General features: G+C 41.0%; 1 protein-coding gene across 1 annotated transcript in view; it reads left to right on the top strand.

The window, feature by feature from the left end:
• The window catches only part of LOC309703477 (protein NLRC3-like), a 31,147-nt gene extending 22,197 nt beyond the window's left edge, over window positions 1-8,950 (top strand). The window contains exons 7-12 of the mRNA XM_082528334.1: window positions 19-1,816; window positions 3,221-3,394; window positions 3,643-3,816; window positions 4,075-4,230; window positions 7,478-7,524; window positions 7,700-8,950. Coding sequence (XP_082384460.1) covers window positions 19-1,816; window positions 3,221-3,394; window positions 3,643-3,816; window positions 4,075-4,230; window positions 7,478-7,524; window positions 7,700-8,256 — 2,906 coding nt within the window. The 3' untranslated portion in view covers window positions 8,257-8,950. The remainder of the gene's footprint in view (window positions 1-18; window positions 1,817-3,220; window positions 3,395-3,642; window positions 3,817-4,074; window positions 4,231-7,477; window positions 7,525-7,699) is intronic.
• The last annotated feature ends 10,584 nt before the right edge of the window (window positions 8,951-19,534 follow it).

The raw sequence follows: 19,534 nt of genomic DNA, 5'->3' as shown, positions 1-19,534 counted from the left end.
TTTTGGCTGATTTTTCAGAACATCTGGCTGAAGTTTGTCAACTTAACCATAAATCTGCTCTGAAGAAGAAGTTCCAGTGTGTGTTTGAGGGGATCGCTAAAGCAGGAAACCCAACCCTCCTGAATCAGATCTACACAGAGCTCTACATCACAGAGGGAGGGACTGCAGAGGTCAATGATGAACATGAGGTCAGACAGATTGAAACAGCATCCAGGAAACCAGACAGACCAGAAACAACAATCAGACAAGAGGACATCTTTAAAGCCTCACCTGGAAGAGATGAACCAATCAGAACAGTGCTGACAAAAGGATGGGCTGGCATCGGGAAAACAGTCTTAACACAGAAATACACCCTGGACTGGGCTGAAGACAAAGCCAACCAGGACATCCAGTTCATATTTCCATTCACTTTCAGAGAGCTGAATGTGCTGAAAGAGGAAAAGTTCAGCTTGGTGGAACTTGTTCATCACTTCTTTACTGAAACCAAAGAAGCAGGAATCTGCAGCTTTGAAGACTTCCAGGTTGTGTTCATCTTTGATGGTCTGGATGAGTGTCGACCTCCTCTGAACTTCCACAAAACTACAATCCTAACTGACCCTAGAAAGTCCACCTCAGTGGATGTGCTGCTGATAAACCTGATCAGGGGGAAACTGCTTCCCTCTGCTCATCTCTGGATAACCACACGACCTGCAGCAGCCAATCAGATCCCTCCACAGTGGCTTGGCAGGGTGACAGAGGTCAGAGGGTTCACTGACCCACAGAAGGAGGAGTACTTCAGGAAGAGATTCAGAGATGAGGAGCAGGCCAGCAGGATCATCTCCCACATCAAGACATCACGAAGCCTTCACATCATGTGCCACATCCCAGTCTTCTGCTGGATCACTGCTACAGTTCTGGAGGATGTGCTGAAAACCAGAGAGGTAGGAGAGCTGCCCAAGACCCTGACTGAGATGTACATCCACTTCCTGGTGGTTCAGGCCAAAATGAAGAAGGTTAAGTATGATGGAGGAGCTGAGCTAGATCCACACTGGAGTCTGGAGAGCAGAAAGATGATTGAGTCTCTGGGAAAACTGGCCTTTGATCAGCTGCAGACAGGAAACCTCATCTTCTATGAATCAGACCTGACAGAGTGTGGCATCGATATCAGAGCAGCCTCAGTGTACTCAGGAGTGTTCACACAGATCTTTAAAGAGGAGAGAGGATTGTACCAGGACAAGGTGTTCTGCTTCATCCATCTGAGTGTTCAGGAGTTTCTGGCTGCTCTTCATGTCCATCTGACCTTCATCAACTCTGGACTCAATCTGCTGGAAGAACAACAAACAACATCCCAGAATTCTGAAACAAAAGACTCTGCAGGGACTCTGTTCTACCAGACTGCTGTGGACAAGGCCTTACAGAGTTCAAATGGAAACCTGGACTTGTTCCTGCGCTTCCTTCTGGGTCTTTCACTGCAGACCAATCAGAAGCTCCTACGAGGCCTATTGACAGAGACAGGATGTATTTCAGAAACCAATCAGGAAACAGTCCAGTACATCAAGAAGAAGCTTAATGAGAATCTGTCTGCAGAGAAAAGCATTAATCTGCTCCACTGTCTCAATGAACTGAATGATCGTTCTCTAGTGGAGGAGATCCAACAGTCCCTGAGATCAGGAAGTCTCTCCACAGATAAACCATCTCCTGCTCAGTGGTCAGCTCTGGTCTTCATCTTACTATCATCAGACGAAGAACTGGAAGCGTTTGACCTGAAGAAGTACTCTGCTTCAGAGGAGGCTTTTCAGAGGCTGCTTCCAGTGGTACAAGCCTCCAACAGAGCTCTGTAAGATGTATTTCACCGTAGCAGACACAGTAGTTGCAGTTTAATAGCCTTTTACCCTTTAACTGCAACGTGTGTGTGTGTGTGTGTGTTGTGTCTGGTGGCAGTGTAGCAAACGGAATTATGTATGTCAAATTTTATTAGACCTTTATTAGGATTTTTTTTTTATTTACTCCCCAGAACCAAGCCCCTCACATCAAACCACTTATGCACTGGCGGGAAGGGCCACAAACCAACTGCAGAGAGTGTGGCATGGAGAATTGGGCCCCCAAACCTGGGGGGAGCCTGAATTGTTCTAAAAGAGATTTAGACACAGACAAAAGCATGCCTTCCCACCTGCAATCACACACATACAAATGGCCTCACTCAGCATGAGGCCAGACGAAAATCAACAATGTGCACACACTCACACTTCCTAAACATAATCTATATTCCCAGATCCAGCCATCAGTACCCCCAGACGGGCCATCCGTTCCCAAACCCAAGCATGTCTTGGGTTCTATCCTAGACTACTGCGATTTGTTATTATCAGCATCTCAAAAAACTCAAAAAAGCTTTCAATTAATCCAAAGTGCTGCAGCAAGAGTACTTAGGACTAGAAAGAGAGAGCAGATTTCTCCTCTATTGGGTTCTCTTCATTGTCTCCCTGTTAAATCCACAATTTAAAATCCTGCTCCTCACATACAAGGTCTTGAATAATTAGGCCCCATTTTATCTTAATGTCCTTTTAGTGCCATCATCCTATTAGAGTACTTTGCTCACAAACTGCGAACTGGAGCCTATCCCAGCAACCATAGGGCGAGAGGCAAGGTACACCCTGGACGTGTCACCAGTCTATCTCAGTGCATAGCAGACACATTGCCAAATCATATTGAATATTTCTTTGCAATCACGAAGTCAGACCCAAAAAAATATAAAACCCAAAAAAGTTTTTTGGTTTTTTTTTTTCTTCTTTTGGCTGGTATTTAGTATTGCATCTGAGAAATTAGGCTTTCTTGTCAAAGGTTGGTTTTGGAAAAAACAAAAAAACCAACACCAGACAACAGCTTTTTACAAATGGTAGAATGTTGCATAAAAAGCAAGTGAGAAATGGAATGCTCACCCCTTGTACAAGGGGCAGTGGGGTTGAAAAGCTTAAGTGCTTTGCACTTTGTGTAATTCTGAGTTGAATAGCATGGCACAGCAAATGTGTACGATGGAAACTTGTGTTTCATTGGTTTTTCAGATTCTAATCTGGTATGGCTGAGGCTGCTCCTCATTGTATGAATCAATAGGAGGTTATTTAAGAATGACTGAGTTGAAGCTGTGCCGATCAACCCTACCCGAAGCTATCGCTATAAATAAATCCTCTGATATCTCTCAGAAAAACGAATGATTTTGTCTTGTTTCCTATTATTGTCTTATCAGACTGAGTGGCTGTAACCTCTCAGAGAGAAGCTGTGAAACTCTGTCCTCAGTTGTGAGCTCTCAGTCCTCTAATCTGAGACAGCTGGACCTGAGCAACAATGACCTAAAGGATTCAGGAGTGAAGGTTCTGTGTGTTGGAGTCGCAAGTCAACACTGCAAAATAGAAACACTAAGGTCAGATCAAGTGATGTTTAATTTTTTGTCAGTGATTGTTAGAAAAAAAAAAATACGAGGAAGCTAAATTTATCCGTGTGCTTTTGTGTCTTTGTGATCTTAGTAAAAATTTTAAATTTCTAACTAATACTCAAGTCAGAATTCATTAACAAACAGAAAAAAAATATTGCCAAATCTAGTGACTCCTTGTTGCAAAATGAATACATATTAATGACTGTGTTATTTGTCTTTGCGTTCATAATTTTCAGACTTACTGACTGTAACCTGACAGAGACAAGCTGTGAAGATCTGTCCTCAGTTGTGAGCTCCCAGTCCTCTTGTCTGAGAGAGTTGGACCTGAGTAATAATGACCTACAGGATTCAGGAGTGAAACTTCTGTGTGTTGGAGTAGCAAATCAACACTGCAAACTGGAAATTCTAAGGTCAGATCAAGTGATATTTACATTTTTGTCAACGATTCAGGAAAAAAATATCACCAAGAGGCTGAACTTTATCCATGTGCTTTTCTATCTTTGTGTTTTTTATTCAAAAATCTAACATGGCTAATGTGGCTAAATGATTAAGACAGAATTGATGAATCAACAGGAAAAACATTTAATATTGCCAAATCTAGTTGCACTGTAAATGTACTTTAACACCAGTGGGGGTTTTTTTTTATTTCTGTTTAAAAAATTTTTTAGGCTAAATGGCTGTAACCTGTCAGATTCAAGCTGTGAAGCTCTGTACTTAGTTATCCGCACACAATCATCTAGTCTCAGAGAGCTTGATCTGAGTAACAACAACCTGCAGGATTCAGCATTGAACATACTGAAGACTCCAAACTCAACAATTATCAGGTCAGATCAAGATTATTTTTCTTTTAAAAAATGACCAACAACAGTTAAAGATAATGAGGAGAAACTGTAAATATCAATCTTGCTAAATGTCTATTTTTATTTTATTTTGTTATTAAATAACATTATTAAATTAGATCATTTGACATAATAATAGTAATTTATTTATTCACTATTTTGCCTTATTATTTTGCCTTACTATTCCATGCACATGGTTGACACTGAAAAAATCTACTAGTTATGTATGGATAATTTTGCAGACAACTGCAAATTTTAAAATTTAATTTGTCACACACACAAACATACACAGTACGACATGTGGTGAAATGCTTACTGCTGTGCAAACCACAACCATTAAACAACAGTGAAGAATTTACAGATTTGCAGATTTACAAATTATGACAAAATTTAGAAATTTAAATTAAAAAATTATGTGCAAATAACAATTTAAGAGAGAAATTATAAGAAGTGAGCAAATAAACAGAGTGCGTGCAGTGACGTATTGTATGCAACTCCAGTCCTACACCTGGTTCAGGGCCTGAATATCCTGGGGGAAGAAGCTCCTCCTCATTCTCTCTGGTTTGGCCTGAAGGGAGCGGAAGCACTTCCCAGACCTCAACAGTGAGAAGAGTCCACTGTTGGGATGGGAGAGGTCCATGATAATCTTCCTGGCTTTGTTCTTGCACCACTTGGTGTAGATGGACAGCAGGTCAGGAAGCTCTGATCAAATGATGCGTTCGGCTGAGCGCACCACTCTTTGTCTGTCCTGCTTGGTGCTGTTCTATGGTTAGGTCTGGATCAGGTAACCTTTAATCCTCCCTTAGTAATTCTGCAATAGGTGTAGGCTGCTGGGGGATTCCCATGATGCACTGAGTATTTCTTCTTTAGTCACCTTTCTCACTCGTTATGTGTGAACAGACCTATCTGCACTGAATCATACTTGTTATTAATTTCTGGCTCTCTTCCACAGTATGTCTTTTGTCCTGTCTTCCTATGCTCACCCCAAATAGTTGCGGCAAATGGTCACCCCTCCCTGAGCCCAGTTCTGCCGGAGGTTTCTTCCTGTTAAAAGGAAGTTTTTCCCAATTAGGGGCCCCAATTAAAATACGCTTCCCAGCTTTCAGACAGCCTCCGAGACAGCAGAAGACAGGGTAAACTCACCTGTTGTTCTGCAGCCGTGGGGCAGGATGTAAACACCACTTGAAGATTCTTCATTTGTGGGGCAGGGATTGGGTTCCCGCTGTCCAGCTTGGTAATCTTGTGACTGCACTTCCGAGTGTTATTCAGGTTGGCCAGCAAATCGTAAATGGTAAATTACCATTACCTGATTCTTGTATAGTGCTTTTCTACTCTCCTGGAGTACTCAAAGCGCTTTATACAACACACCACATTCACCCATTCACACAAGCACTGTTTTGTATACTTGCCAGTTCTTTCTAACATTCACATTCATACACATTCATACTTCAATGGGTGTATCAGAAAGTAGGTGGGGGTAAGTATCTTGCCCAAGGAGACTTGGCATGCAGACTGGGGGAGTCAGGGATCAAACCACCAACCTTCCGATCAGCACATGACCTTCTCTACCTCCTGATCTACAGCCACCCCCCATGTGGTGGTTGACCCATGATGTTGCGTGCTGGGGCAGCAGGTTGAGGGTTACAGATGTAACTAGACTTAATAAACTGAATCAACATCACTGAGTTATACTAATTGTCACAATCCCCGAAGCCCAAGCTGAAGGAGTGTGCGGCAGTCCTCCAAGCAATTAACAGAATACACTATATTACTGTATTTGTGCCATGGGCAGAGCTGTATTTTTTAATTTTTTCAGAAATCTCTCAGTCAGAACATATTATGTCATGTTTAGGTCGAAACTAACTTCCTGCTAACTTGTAACTCCATTAAATTTCATAAATTATGTTTTCATGGATTCCTGGATGTTAAACTTAGTTGTTACACTTAGTAAAGCAGCAACACTGATCATTTTATTAACTATGAAAGAATTTAGACAATTTTTAACTCTCAGTGATGCCACAGTGTTCATTTGCCTTTGGGACCTGAAGGAGATGGATTTTTTGACCCAGATTACTCCGCAAGACTCCTGACTACAGTAGCTGTAATGCTTTGGCAGTCCATCAAGCAGTGCGCCTTCATAGCTTACCAAAGTTGTACTAGAACATTTTTTGACAGATTTCTGCATGCCGTGTACCACACAAATTCAGTTCGAGGTCAGTAAGCACAACCAGAGTTCATACATAAGGCGCGCTGTCGATTTTTGAGATCATTAAAGGATTTTAAGTGCGCCTCATAGTGCAAAAAATACGGCAGATAAAATTGAATCAAAGTTTTATTGAACTAACAGAGAATCAGAATCAAAATATATGCTCTTAACCATTTTAAGGAGCCTGGAAAGAAAGCGACTGGCCTGTCATGGTCTGTGTGCAGAAGGCAGAAAAGAAAGACCCAAAATGTATCTCAAAACTCAGCTTTTAATGCTGGTCAGCAAAAAGAACAGAAAACTAATTAGACTAGAAACTAGAAACCAAGACATGAGAAACTGACGTGCAAAGTAAAAACTGAAACACGACATGCAAAAACTTGACACTGAACTAAACCTACACTAAACACAAGGACATAGTTACCAAAACCTAAGAACAAGAAATTGCAAACCAAGAAGAACTGGAGAGCAAGAAATACAAAACAGAACCCAAACCCTAGGTAAAAATCCAAGATCAATAATAATAATAATGATGATAATAATAATGATCCAAAAACCCATAATACTGGGTCACCGATCCAGAACTGTGATATGTCCTTCCTAAAGTTTTTTTGAAGTGATGTCAGGTAACCTGACCTAAGCCCACACTAGGGTTTAGTAATGCCACAATTTAACATTGGTATTCCCATCACTGGTCCCGATCACCCCAAATTTGTGTTCCAGAGAATGGTGAGAGTCAAGGAGTAAGTACTAATCTCAGTGTGTGGGCCTGTGATGAACTTTAATGTTTAGGTTATCACATTCTTTAGTGTAAATAACCGAGTAAAGAAAGATACTTACTTTTTAAAAAAATTTTTTTTTACACACGATACTTGGAATCAGTCATATTTCATTCAATACAGTGGGGTACTGACCGATCCAGGATCAGTCGAAATCCTCAGCAGTTTGATGCATGTATGGATACCATGTAATGTCCATGTGTGCATGCTGAAAGAGAACTGTGCTGGTCTCGCCCCTCTTTTTTTCCAGAGTGGAGCCTGCTGGAGTCCAGTGGTTGAGACCAGGTCTGAGGAAGTGTAAGTAGGTTTTTAATGTGGTTCATAAAAACACAGCAGCACTCATTTAACCATCTTCAAACTGTCACATCACTCATTCACATCTCTGATGTCATGAGTCATCATCAAACTGTCAGTCAATGAACAGATGATGGATCAATAACTGCAGCTGGATTGTGTTTGTTCTCTCCATCAGATTCCTGTCAACTCACAATCGACACAAACACAGTACACACAAACCTCAAAATGTCTGACAACAACAGGAAGATGACATATGTGAAGGCGGTTCAGTCATATCCTAATCATCCAGACAGATTTGATCTTTATCCTCAGCTGCTGTGTAGAGATGGTTTGATTGGTCGCTGTTACTGGGAGGTTGAATGGAGAGGAAGAGTTGAGATATCAGTGAGTTACAGAAGAATCAGAAAGAAAGGACGAAGCTCTAACTGTTTGTTTGGAAGGAATGATCATTCCTGGAGTCTGTTGTGCTCCGATGATCGTCCTCGTTCTGTCTGGCACAATAACAGACAAACATCCATCTCCTCCTCCTCCTCCTCTGTCTCTAACAGAGTAGCAGTGTATGTGGACTGTCCTGCTGGTACTCTGTCCTTCTACGCTATCTCCTCTGACACTCTGATCCACCTCCACACCTTCAACACCACATTCACTGAACCTCTTTATCCTGGGTTTAGAGTCTGGTCTGGAGGTTCGATGTCTCTGTGTGCACTCCCTCCTGTTAGGGAAACACTCTGATTGTTGAACAGATAGTTCAGTCTGTACATGTCTGTCTCTTTGACTGAGAAACACGTTGTCAGATTCATGGAGTCAATCAGTTGATGTTTTGAACTGTTCCAAATGATTCCTTGTAAACTGTAAAGTCCCTTAACCTCCTAGGACCTGGCATCCATATATTTGGACATCACATTTTTGGTTGTCTTGACCAAAATATTACATTTTGCTCCTCAACGGCCTAATATCCACTCACAAGGACATTATACTGGCTCTATGTTATCAAAATGTAAAAGTATCCTCATATGTGGCTCTCTCGTTTTTCCTAGAAACAAAAATCAGGTAAAAACAAAAACTGGTGATTCTTCGGGACCCAATGAATGTTAAAACAATCAGCCCAAATATCAAAGTGAAATTAAAAATGTATGTGATGGAAGAATTTGGATCTTAGGAGGTTTAAGATGGAAGGTACAATCATTCCTGGATCGCCATCTTATTTTTATTTTTCCGCTAACTAAAACTCGCTGTGAAAAACCTGTGTCTCTCTGAAGCTCCGTTCACAACCTTTACATTTCCGTGTTCAACAAGCATGTCCTGAGCACATTAAAGTGAATGCAAATGTTTGATTTCTCTTTCTTAATGTAATTTTTCTATCTCGGCTGAATAAGTGGACATCCAATAGTACTCAGTGTATAAAATATTAAAGAGATTGAGCATCTCTCATGTTTCTGTCATTCCATAAAAACAGCTGCTTTAAAAACTGAGCCAATGAAAGGAACATGAATTTATATATTGATCAGATTCATACAGCCCTGATGTAACTCTGATGATCTCCATGTGGCTTCCTGTCCTGACGGATAGGAAACATGTGAGGATGGGGAAGAATGTCTTGGAATCCCGGACCATCAGCACCGGCTTCGTTCAGGGTTTTGTTCTTTCTCTGCTCTTCTCCCTGTACACCAACTGCTGCTCCTCCAACCACCAGTCTGTAAAGCTAATTAAGTTTGCAGAGTTTGAACGTCTGGTGTCCAGTGCAGACGCAACAAAGTGGTGCTGAATGCCCGTCATAAAGAAGACCTAGAGGAGGATATAGTTCCTGAGGCTGCTGAAGAAATTGGTATTTCTAGAAAGCTATTTTAACTAATAGCTGCTCACAGACTGTATTTATGAGTGACAAACTGTGATATCTAACTCTAAAGTACATCTACAGTATGTATCAAATATATTCAGAGATGTTTGAAAGCCTCCCTCACTAGAGGGAGTGTTAGCCCAGGGCGCCAAACAGGCTAGGATCGCTACTGTCCAAATGTGTACTCCAAATGCGGCGTCATTTTCTTCAAATTTGTGGTGCGGTTGCAGGTGTGGATAATTTTGCCGAAAAATATGGCAGACAGCTGAAGCGGCGCTGCTGAAGAGTAGACTTTCAAAAGTAAGTACTGAAAAATGTCACTTATTTATGTGCGAATGTTTAATAATGAAGAACATTAAAACATTACCGTTGGCCACATGTCGGCAAAGTTATGTGACATTGTTGATGTTTGTGGTTTCAGCATTAACTTGGTTTTAAAGTCTTTACTGTAAAATATACACCGTACAATAGTTGACTTTAATCTTACAGAGAATGTGATGATTTTGTGGATAATTAAAGTCAGTCATATATCCACAAACACAACAAGCTGAAAGTCAGTGATGCTGCTCGGTTTGCAGTCCTGAATATCACGGCACAAGCAGGATTCACTGCAATGTTAATGTTAGCTATGTTATATTGCTGCCTCTGTTCGGTGGTGTCGAGCCAAACGGACTTTAACGTGTGTTTGAACGAGCTGACGGTTCACTCGTTAAGCTGAAAGAAAGATGCTTTAATTCAATTCAATTCAATTCAATTTTATTTATATAGCGCCAAATCACAACAAAAGTCGCCTCAAGGCGCTTCATAGATACAGAGAAAAACCCAACAATCATATGACCCCCTATGAGCAAGCACTTTGGCGACAGTGGGAAGGAAAAACTCCCTTTTAACAGGAAGAAACCTCCGGCAGAACCAGGCTCAGGGAGGGGCGGCCATCTGCTGCGACCGGTTGGGGTGAGAGAAGGAAGACAGGATAAAGACATGCTGTGGAAGAGAGACAGAGGTTAATAACAGATATGATTCAATGCAGAGAGGTCTATTAATACATAGTGAGTGAGAAAGGTGACTGGAAAGGAAAAACTCAATGCATCATGGGAATCCCCCGGCAGCCTACATCTATTGCAGCATAACAAAGGGAGGATTCAGGGTCACCTGGTCCAGCCCTAACTATATGCTTTAGAAAAAAGGAAAGTTTTAAGCCTAATCTTAAAAGTAGAGATAGTGTCTGTCTCCCGAATCCAAACTGGAAGCTGGTTCCACAGAAGAGGGGCCTGAAAACTGAAGGCTCTCCCTCCCATTCTACTTTTAAATACTCTAGGAACAACAAGTAGGCCTGCAGAGCGAGAGCGGAGCGCTCTAATAGGGTGATATGGTACTACAAGGTCATTAAGATAAGATGGGGCCTGATTATTTAAGACCTTGTATGTGAGGAGCAGGATTTTGAATTCAATTCTGGATTTAACAGGAAGCCAATGAAGGGAAGCCAAAACAGGAGAAATGTGCTCTCTCTTTCTAGTCCCTGTCAGGACTCTTGCTGCAGCATTTTGGATTAGCTGAAGGCTTTTCAGTGAGTTTTTTGGACATCCTGATAATAATGAATTACAGTAGTCCAGCCTGGAAGTAATAAATGCATGAACTAGTTTTTCAGCGTCACTCTGAGACAGGATATTTCTAATCACAGCAGTCACACATGTGTCCACTGTACCATCTGGAACTCTTCTTGTTTACACTCGTAATAACACAAACACTAAATCCTGCTTCTCTGGTGCTGTTGTGTAGCAGTGTGTACAGCTGAGACTGTCACCTGTCTGTCTGTCCTGCACTCTCTCTCTGTTTCTTTCTCTCTGATTGTGGAATAAAAGTATGAACATGTGTTTATGTGTGTAATAGTCACCTGCACACACAGATATCCCCCTAAAATAGCTAAAACTAAAAACAAACTAAAAACTACTTCCAAAAACATTCAGCTTTGATATTAATGAGTTTTTTTGGGTTCATTGAGAACATGGTTGTTGTTCAATAATAAAATTATTCCTCAAAAATACAACTTGCCTAATAATTCTGCACTCCCTGTATATTCTACGAGGATGTTATGTGTTTGTATACTTTGTGCCCAGTTTGACCCATTTAGCAGAAGTCAGCCTGTTTAAGGCTCTGATATCTATTCTGTATGCCTTAAAGCAGTTATGACATGGTATGATTTTCTCACCCAATAAAGGAATATTTAATATATCAGTCTACTCTCCATTCTATCAGAAACAGTTATCACAGCTTGTACATTTGCTTTTTACACATATATGTAAGCATTGAGCCAAGTTTAGCAATGCCAACATAATAAAAGAACAATATTTGTCTCTTATATATGATACATCTATATATTGACTGTTAAATATACTTGTCTTTGAGTGAAGACTTAAGTTTATAGGAAATATAAATAACTGCAACTTGACTCTTTACTGAAGCTTATTTGACACAGAGTTCAAGCTCACTGCTGATAAATATAATACTAACTACAATATTAGCCATATTTACGTTACCAAAGTGAGATGACTTTAGTCTCATGGATAGCATTAGCTAATTGTTATTTGCTACCTACTCTTAAAATGACTGTTCAGTACAGAAATGAGGCCCAACAATCATGTTTTTACAGTCCCGTGATCTTAGCCGCAGATACTCAACCAATTAAAGTGATGTCATGAAAAAAAATGAATGAACAAAACATTTTTTCTCCTTCATTTTTGTCAAACAATGCTGTATGAAACGTTTCTTGCGGTTAGATCCATGGTTGCTAGGCAACCTGAGCAGCGCGACGAAGGCTAGATTGCCCCATTTCACAAGCCTCTCACTTCCACACTTCTCGTACTTTCTAATACATGCCGTACGTAGTACGCGAACTGAGCGTAATCCGAAGCGTGTGGTCGCTGAATTAGGACACAGCCTCAGACAGTCTTCTCATGTCTATTCACACACAATAATGTTGCAGGTGAACATCCCAACTTATGATTGGGCTCTACATCGGGACACAGCAGCTAGAAGAATCTGAGAAATTCACCTACCTCGGTAGCGTGATTTCCCATGACGGCGATGCGGAGGTGGACGTCAAATGCCACAGTGAAAAGGCAGCTGCAGTATTTCAGAGGATGAACAGGATCTCGTCCTCCCCCACCATCTTCCTCAAGATCAAACTCCATTTGCTTAATTCAATCGTGATCCCAACTGCCATTTATGCCAGCAAGACTTGGAAGGTGTCGGCCTGCATCAACACCAAGCTTGACGTCTTTCAGCAACTATGTCTTCGCCAGATTCTTAGGATCTGCTACACCGACCACGTCACCAACGAGGAGATCCTGCGAAGGAGTGGCACAGTTAAACTTCACAACATCGTTGCACGCAAAAGGCTCCAACTGGCCGGCCATATCCTTTTCATTTCATTTCATTTACTTATTTATTTCACACTTGGTACAACAGTTTCCACAGTTAGTTCTTTCAGACAAACCAACTACACTTTCTATCAGTAAAGCACTGCAACCATGTGTGAAAAGGAGCAGGAAGAAGAATATATTCTTTTTAAACCCTGGCCCTATCTACAATCCAACTTATATTGCAAGTGTGCACCAAAAGTCAAGGAACAAACCAACATTAACATTTATCTCCAGTCCTAACTCAAACCAAACAACAAATTTACAATCAGAATATACCACTCCACATAGTAACAAGGAGAAAAGACAAGTAAATAAAATTAATGAAGTAAAAAATAAAAATAAATAATGGATCCTTTTTCAATTAATTTCATTCACATTCTCCATGTTGGGTTATCGTTTTAGACATGTAACACTTTTTAAAACAATGTAAATTTATACAATTCTTTAAATTATAATAAAGAGAGTTCCACAGTCGTATACCCCTAACTGTTGGACTCATTCATCTTTGTGTAGTCCTAGCTAGCTGATGCTTAAAATAAAATTTCTTTCTACTGTCTTCTGCTCCCGAACACATTAAAAATACTCGCATCTTCAACAGATCCCTGGAGCTGTGTGAAGTTCCCTCCTGCTTCAAACGCTCTACCACCATCCCTATTACCAAGAAACACACCATAACAGGAATGAATGACTACAGACCTGTCGCCTTGACGTCTGTGGTCATGAAATCCTTCGAACGACTGGTGTCAGCCCATCTGAAGGACATTATAGGCCACCATTAACATTAGACAATAACACAAACATTACAAACAGGACTGTTTGTGGACTTTAGTTTGGCTTTTTGTTCAGCGGCTGGTACTCTGGTGCAGTCAGCACAATCTGGAGCTGAACACTCTTAAAACTGTAGAGATGACAGTGGACTTCAGGAGACATGCCTCAACTCTGCCCTCCCTCACCATATCTGGCATTTTGTCTTTCGGGTGAACCAAAACACAGACTTAACAATGTGGTGTATGCTGTACAGTGCAGCGAGGAATGCCCAGACCTCTACATTGGAGAGACCAAACAGCCACTTCACAAGCGCATGGCACAACATAGAAGAGCCACCTCCACAGGACAAGACTCAGCAGTCCATCTGCATCTTAAGGATAAAGGACACTCTTTCGAGGATGCCAATGTTCACATTTTGGAAAGAGAGGACAGATGGTTTGAAAGAGGAGTGAAAGAAGCCATCTATGTCCACTGTGAGCGACCATCTTTGAACAGAGGCGGGGGTTTACGACACCAACTCTCTGCCATCTATAATCCAGTTTTGAGATCCCTTCCCAGACGCCTTAACGCCCACTCACATCCTGGGCCATCTGATCTCAGGAATTCGCATGATAAGGTGGGGCCAGGTTTCACAATGAACTCACCCGAAACTCTGGCTGATTGGGACCCACACCCAGTTTCACACCTTGGCTCAGGCGATTAGAGGATCATCAGGGGGTCCTTTTGTCTCTCTGTGGGGGGTTACTCCCACTAGGTTTATATCTGGGACTCTCTACCATTTGACCTTAGAACTGAAGAAGCTTCTCGGATGAGAGGTGAAACGTCTTCAAGTAACTTAAAGAAGTCCAGACGCTTTTCTTTGCAAGCTCCTTTGACTCACATGCATTATGATATCTGGATATGTCTGGAGTTTTGATCTCCTCCATACCTGCTTCATGCTCTGGAGGACGGGGCTGTGGCCCCCCCACACCCTCTAGCAGATCATTACATGAAGGAACCTTTTAAAAACAAGCGTGTTCATGCTCACAGGTGTACACACGGGTGCTCACAAACACAAACCACCCTTTTTGGCTCCTACCTCAAAGCACACTGTGCGCTGTCGATCTTACTTGCTGCACAATAATGTTCAATGTTTAGTATTTACTGTTATATCCCCATAGATCATCGTGATGTTGTTTATTATGTTGCTCTTTTTTTTTCTTCTGCTTGTTTTCTCTTTTTTCTTTCTCAACAGGTGATCCAGGTGATTGATATATGCATTTTTTGTCGGCTTATTTTGTTGGTTTTTGTTTTTTACCCTTTATCCCCATCCCTCTTCCCTTCTGTTTTTCTTTCCCTCTTTCTTTCTCCGCTTTCTTCTCCCCAGCCAAGTCTGTCCCGTATTTAGCAAGTGAAAATAAAATAAAATAAACAATAAAAGGTGAATCAAATGGACCATTACGGCAAGGCTGGGCTGGTCTATTTGGTAAAGTAAAACCGTTGGGCATCTTTCTTCACCTTTAGACAATAATTCTGATGGCAAAAGAGCCAAACGGGACAGGCAAAAAAAAAGAATGAAGAGCGGATTCTCACCCCTGCCACTTCACCAGCTCCAGTGCGAACTAGAGGCCATCAGTCATGGCTGCAGCCATGTTACGTTTCGGTGTTGTCAGTGTTTTGTTTTTTGCGTGACTGTCATGTATTTCCTGCTTTACTTTGAAAGTCTGTGTTATCTTAGTGTGTTCAGGTTACGTTTCCTTGTCTCGTCAGGTCTAATTTGCCCCAGCTGTGTTTCCCTCCTGTGGTCCATTCCCTAATTGCTCCTTCTATCTATTTAAGCCCTGTGTTTCCGTATGTCATGGTTGCGATCTCCCCCCGTGTTGTAAATAAAAAGTTTGTTGTAAATAGCTGTAAATGGGTTTTGTCAATACTTTCGTTTTGAGACACTTCTGTTTTGGGGATTTTGGTGGAGAGCCTTAGTGGGGGGTTTTTTTCGTGTGTTTTTTCCTTATTTATATTTTCCTGCATTGCACGCCGGTTGCCTAGGCCGGGGTGTAACAAGCCACCATTTAACTATGCCCAGAAATTCTAGTGATGGCCAAATGAAGCTTTCTGAAGCTTGTATTGAAAAACGGTTCATTACTCGAAGCTTTTCAACACAGTCCTCTCCGGTGACATCTGGTGGTGAAAATTTTGAAGAGCAGCTTGAATCTGCAAAATAAAACGGACTGCTCAATTATCACTGCTCACTCAAGAGTGGAGTTCTCTCTGATATTGGGCCACCGTTCCGTTGCTTTGAACATGTAATTGGTTTTGTTTTCTCGATTGGGGGGCTGAAAGAAATGTAATGCGTATTTGCGTAATACATTTTGATCAATAAACTTTCCCTATTTAAACATGCACTATGGTGGCCTTTCTTTGCTCATAACTCCTTGATGTTGGTAAATACAATAAGTGAGCAATATATATAATATACATATGATAATGCACAGCACATTATGGAGTATGCCCCTGCTGTGAAGTCCTGCCTCCATCTACTTGTCGTTTAATCACTGGACAGCTGGACAGGTTCATACAAAATATTAGATTAGGCCAATTGTCCTATACATATTTTTGACCTAGGGGTGGGATTGATTGTGAACTGGAAAGGGAAAATGCTTAGGAAGCTGAGTACGGCTGCATCGTCACTGATTTGTAGAATCATTTTGATTCGATACAGGATCCGATTCAATTTAATTGGAATCTGGAAAGTTTTGCCTCAGTCAGAAATATTACAATTCTGGTCATGTATCAGTATATATCCATAATTTCGTATCTATTAAAAGAAAGCTGACACATGTGAGACTTAATTAGAGATGTAAACAGAGAGTTATGAAACCTGCAGCTGCAGAAGCCAGCGAAAAAAAAAGAGGCAAACACAGCGCGGACCCGCCGACACATCAAAATCTGACTCTGACGCGTCGGGTCCGCGCTCTGTGTTCACGTTTGTATGCAGAATCCGTAAACCTGCTCCCAGTTACTGTTTTAGCTGCATGGTGTTTGACGACATGTTGTGAGGTTTAACCTGAGATGCTGGCGTTTCAGGCATAATAACGTTAATTTACAAATCGACACAGGATTGTAATGAATCAATATCACTTTATTCAATTTAGCATGGATTGTAATCAGAAAAGCGATAATCAAAACCCACCCCTAATCAAGAACTTGCAAAGTAAAAACATGATCAATGTAAGGTAGCCCTTTTGTTATTTACAGTTAACAAGAGGATTAGTGTTACTGTGCGCTGGCTGAGTCTGTTTCTTTTCTTAGAAATAGTTTCTCCTGCCCTGGAGAAAATCCACTTGCATGGAACAGAAGAGGCTGTGGAGTGCAGGAACTACACTGCAAGCTGGTAGATATGCAGGTATTCCTGGGTCCTGCAGACTATCACCTAAAAACAATAAACAAAATGATTTTCTAAACTGTGTAGCAATGTAATGTACGTATAGTGTCAAATACATTTTTGTAGTCTTCATCAGCTTTAATTCACATGGAAGTGTTCCTAAAGTCATATGCTGTAATGATATTTACATTATGAAAACATGATTTTGGACATTTCAAGTTGTTCACTTCGGCAGATAAAATGAATTGAGCAAAATCAACTCAAAATATTCCCACACGCCAGAACGTCCTCTCTTCCTCGCTGGCTCCATATCTGTCAGTGGAATGATCACCTCGTCGCTATCTGTCACCATCAACACACTCCACGAATCCCGTGGATGATTCACTTCCTTATATCTGTTTGAATCAGGTACCGAAGCAGTTACATGCGTAATGAAGCTTCGGACGTCACTGGTCACGTGACTTTTGCCAAACGAAGCAAGCCTCGACACAGTGCTTCTGAACCAGTGTGTTGTTTTTTTCGACACACGCTCCGGAGCGTCAGCTTCAAGCGGGCCATCACTAAGAAATTCTCTCACTGAAAATTATGAACAGAATCAGTGACTAAGAGCAGCCAACCTTGAATGAGTATGACTTATTGCTGGTTATGCAGAACAACCTCTTGCAAAGGTTGTATAAAGATCAGTTTTTTTCCCTGTTAGCTGTTATAAACTTAATCACTTCTCACACCCAAATAAGCTCCACCTCCATCTCATGTGTGGCACGTCAACAGAGCTCTTATGCCAGAAAAGTGGAGTTGTCTTTGTCTTTCTGGAATACACGGATTTCACAAAAGGCAAATGATATATTTGATACAATATATTAATGCTGATTAGTGATCTACAGTTTATTACTGAGATACATACTAATGGAGACAAAATGTCTGTACTTCTGACTAAGGGACCATCGATGTTAGAACCTGTAAATGCTAAAGCAAAGTAGTCAATTGTGTTACACAATGGAAGAGACTGGAACACGATATTATATGTATGCAGGAAGTCTGAGAAAAGGGTGAAAGAGAAGTCTGGCCTACATATTAGATGATTAAATGAGGATAGAAGTGATGCAACAGGAGAATCTAACTTTTAGAGAAATCAAGTCAAAGAATGTCAGAAGCTTCAAGTATCTTGGATACACTATTTCAAAATCTGAACCTACCTCATCCTCTATCTATGGACAAACTGAAGCACGTTATAGAACATTCCATTTCAACTAACAAAATCTTAGCTGGAACTTTAAGATAGCTAATACACAACTACAAAATATAACCGAAACAGTCCCAATTTATGACTTTTGTTGTTTAAAACAACTGAAATACATAGATCATATATGCTGACTGAAAATTAAGATATGGAACAGAGTGGAAAAGTTGTTAAACACTGATGTACAGCAGATCAGAATACAGAATCAACTTTATGTAACTGCTGGATAACATATTAAATCAGGAGCACCACAAAACCAGGTGAAATGTGCATAGAGAGAAAAGATGATGACCATTTGTTGAAGGTTAACTATTAATCTAAAGTCCCATAAGAGAGCAGCAGCTGAGCTTTGACCTGTGAGCTACAACTTCAGATTCTTTTATAGTGTGAAGTGTTTAATGTGTAAAGGGTTCAAGCTTGAAGTAACACCCATACACAGGTTATGTTTTTGAAAATTATTTGCAAATTGCTATAAAGAGTGAGGATGTTATATTAGAGTGTGGCAGTTGAGCTTTGACCTGTGAGCTGCGTCATAAGACTGTTCTATGGTGTTTTTTAATGTGTCGGCAGCCTGCAAACACAGAGGACTGACGGAATAGAAGCAGATTTTCTCTCTTTCAACACAGACCTTGTGCAGACAGCAGAGCGCTGCAGAGTGAAGAAGTTGATGGGAAGAAGCTGAGTAAGTGCAACTTTGATTCATTCCTCTTCATCACAGAGCAGCTGTTTGTTAGCTGCTGTGTTTGTTAGCGTTAGCATATTTCTGCAGAGAACACATGGAGACTTGTTTCATCTCTGGCGTCTGGTGTTGGATAAAGACTCCAAAGCAACAACAAAGTCTCCAACATCCAGACCAGAGCCTTTCAAACAGAGTGTGCAGTTACAGATTTGTTCTCCTCACATCATCACGTCAGACTAACAGTCTGTGTGGGTCTTCATCAGACTGTGCTGCAGGTCGGTACCAACATCATGAAACGTTCCTCACACATCTTCCACTGCTTGATCCTCTTTAACAGAGGAAGTGTGATTGTGCTGCGATGTTCAGTCACACTCAGTCTTCATGTGGACTCTGAACAGGCTCACAGTCAAACTGTAAAATGCTGGACTCCACTTGTTTAATGAATGATAATGACAGTCATGTCTGTTTAATGTGGAACCCCGCAAGGGACACGGGAAAAAAAATAACTTAAGATGAACTTTTGCGAGGTCTCGCAAAATAGGAATTCCAACAATGGCAGCAGCTACTTAGTTGTAATATTACTCTTTCTGGGTCACAAAATAAACTTTTGCGTTATATTTTGAGACGTGAATGTAGCTGTGTAAATGCTTGGCTTACAAGACATCACATATTTGCAAAAGTGCTCCGATGTTTTCAGAGATGC

The sequence above is a fragment of the Aulonocara stuartgranti genome (genome assembly GCF_965226115.1).
Source record: "Aulonocara stuartgranti genome assembly, chromosome: 3".
Taxonomy (NCBI): Eukaryota; Metazoa; Chordata; class Actinopteri; order Cichliformes; family Cichlidae; genus Aulonocara; species Aulonocara stuartgranti.
The sequence above is the reverse complement of the archived record's forward strand: the minus strand, read 5'-3'. Positions and strand labels throughout refer to the sequence as shown.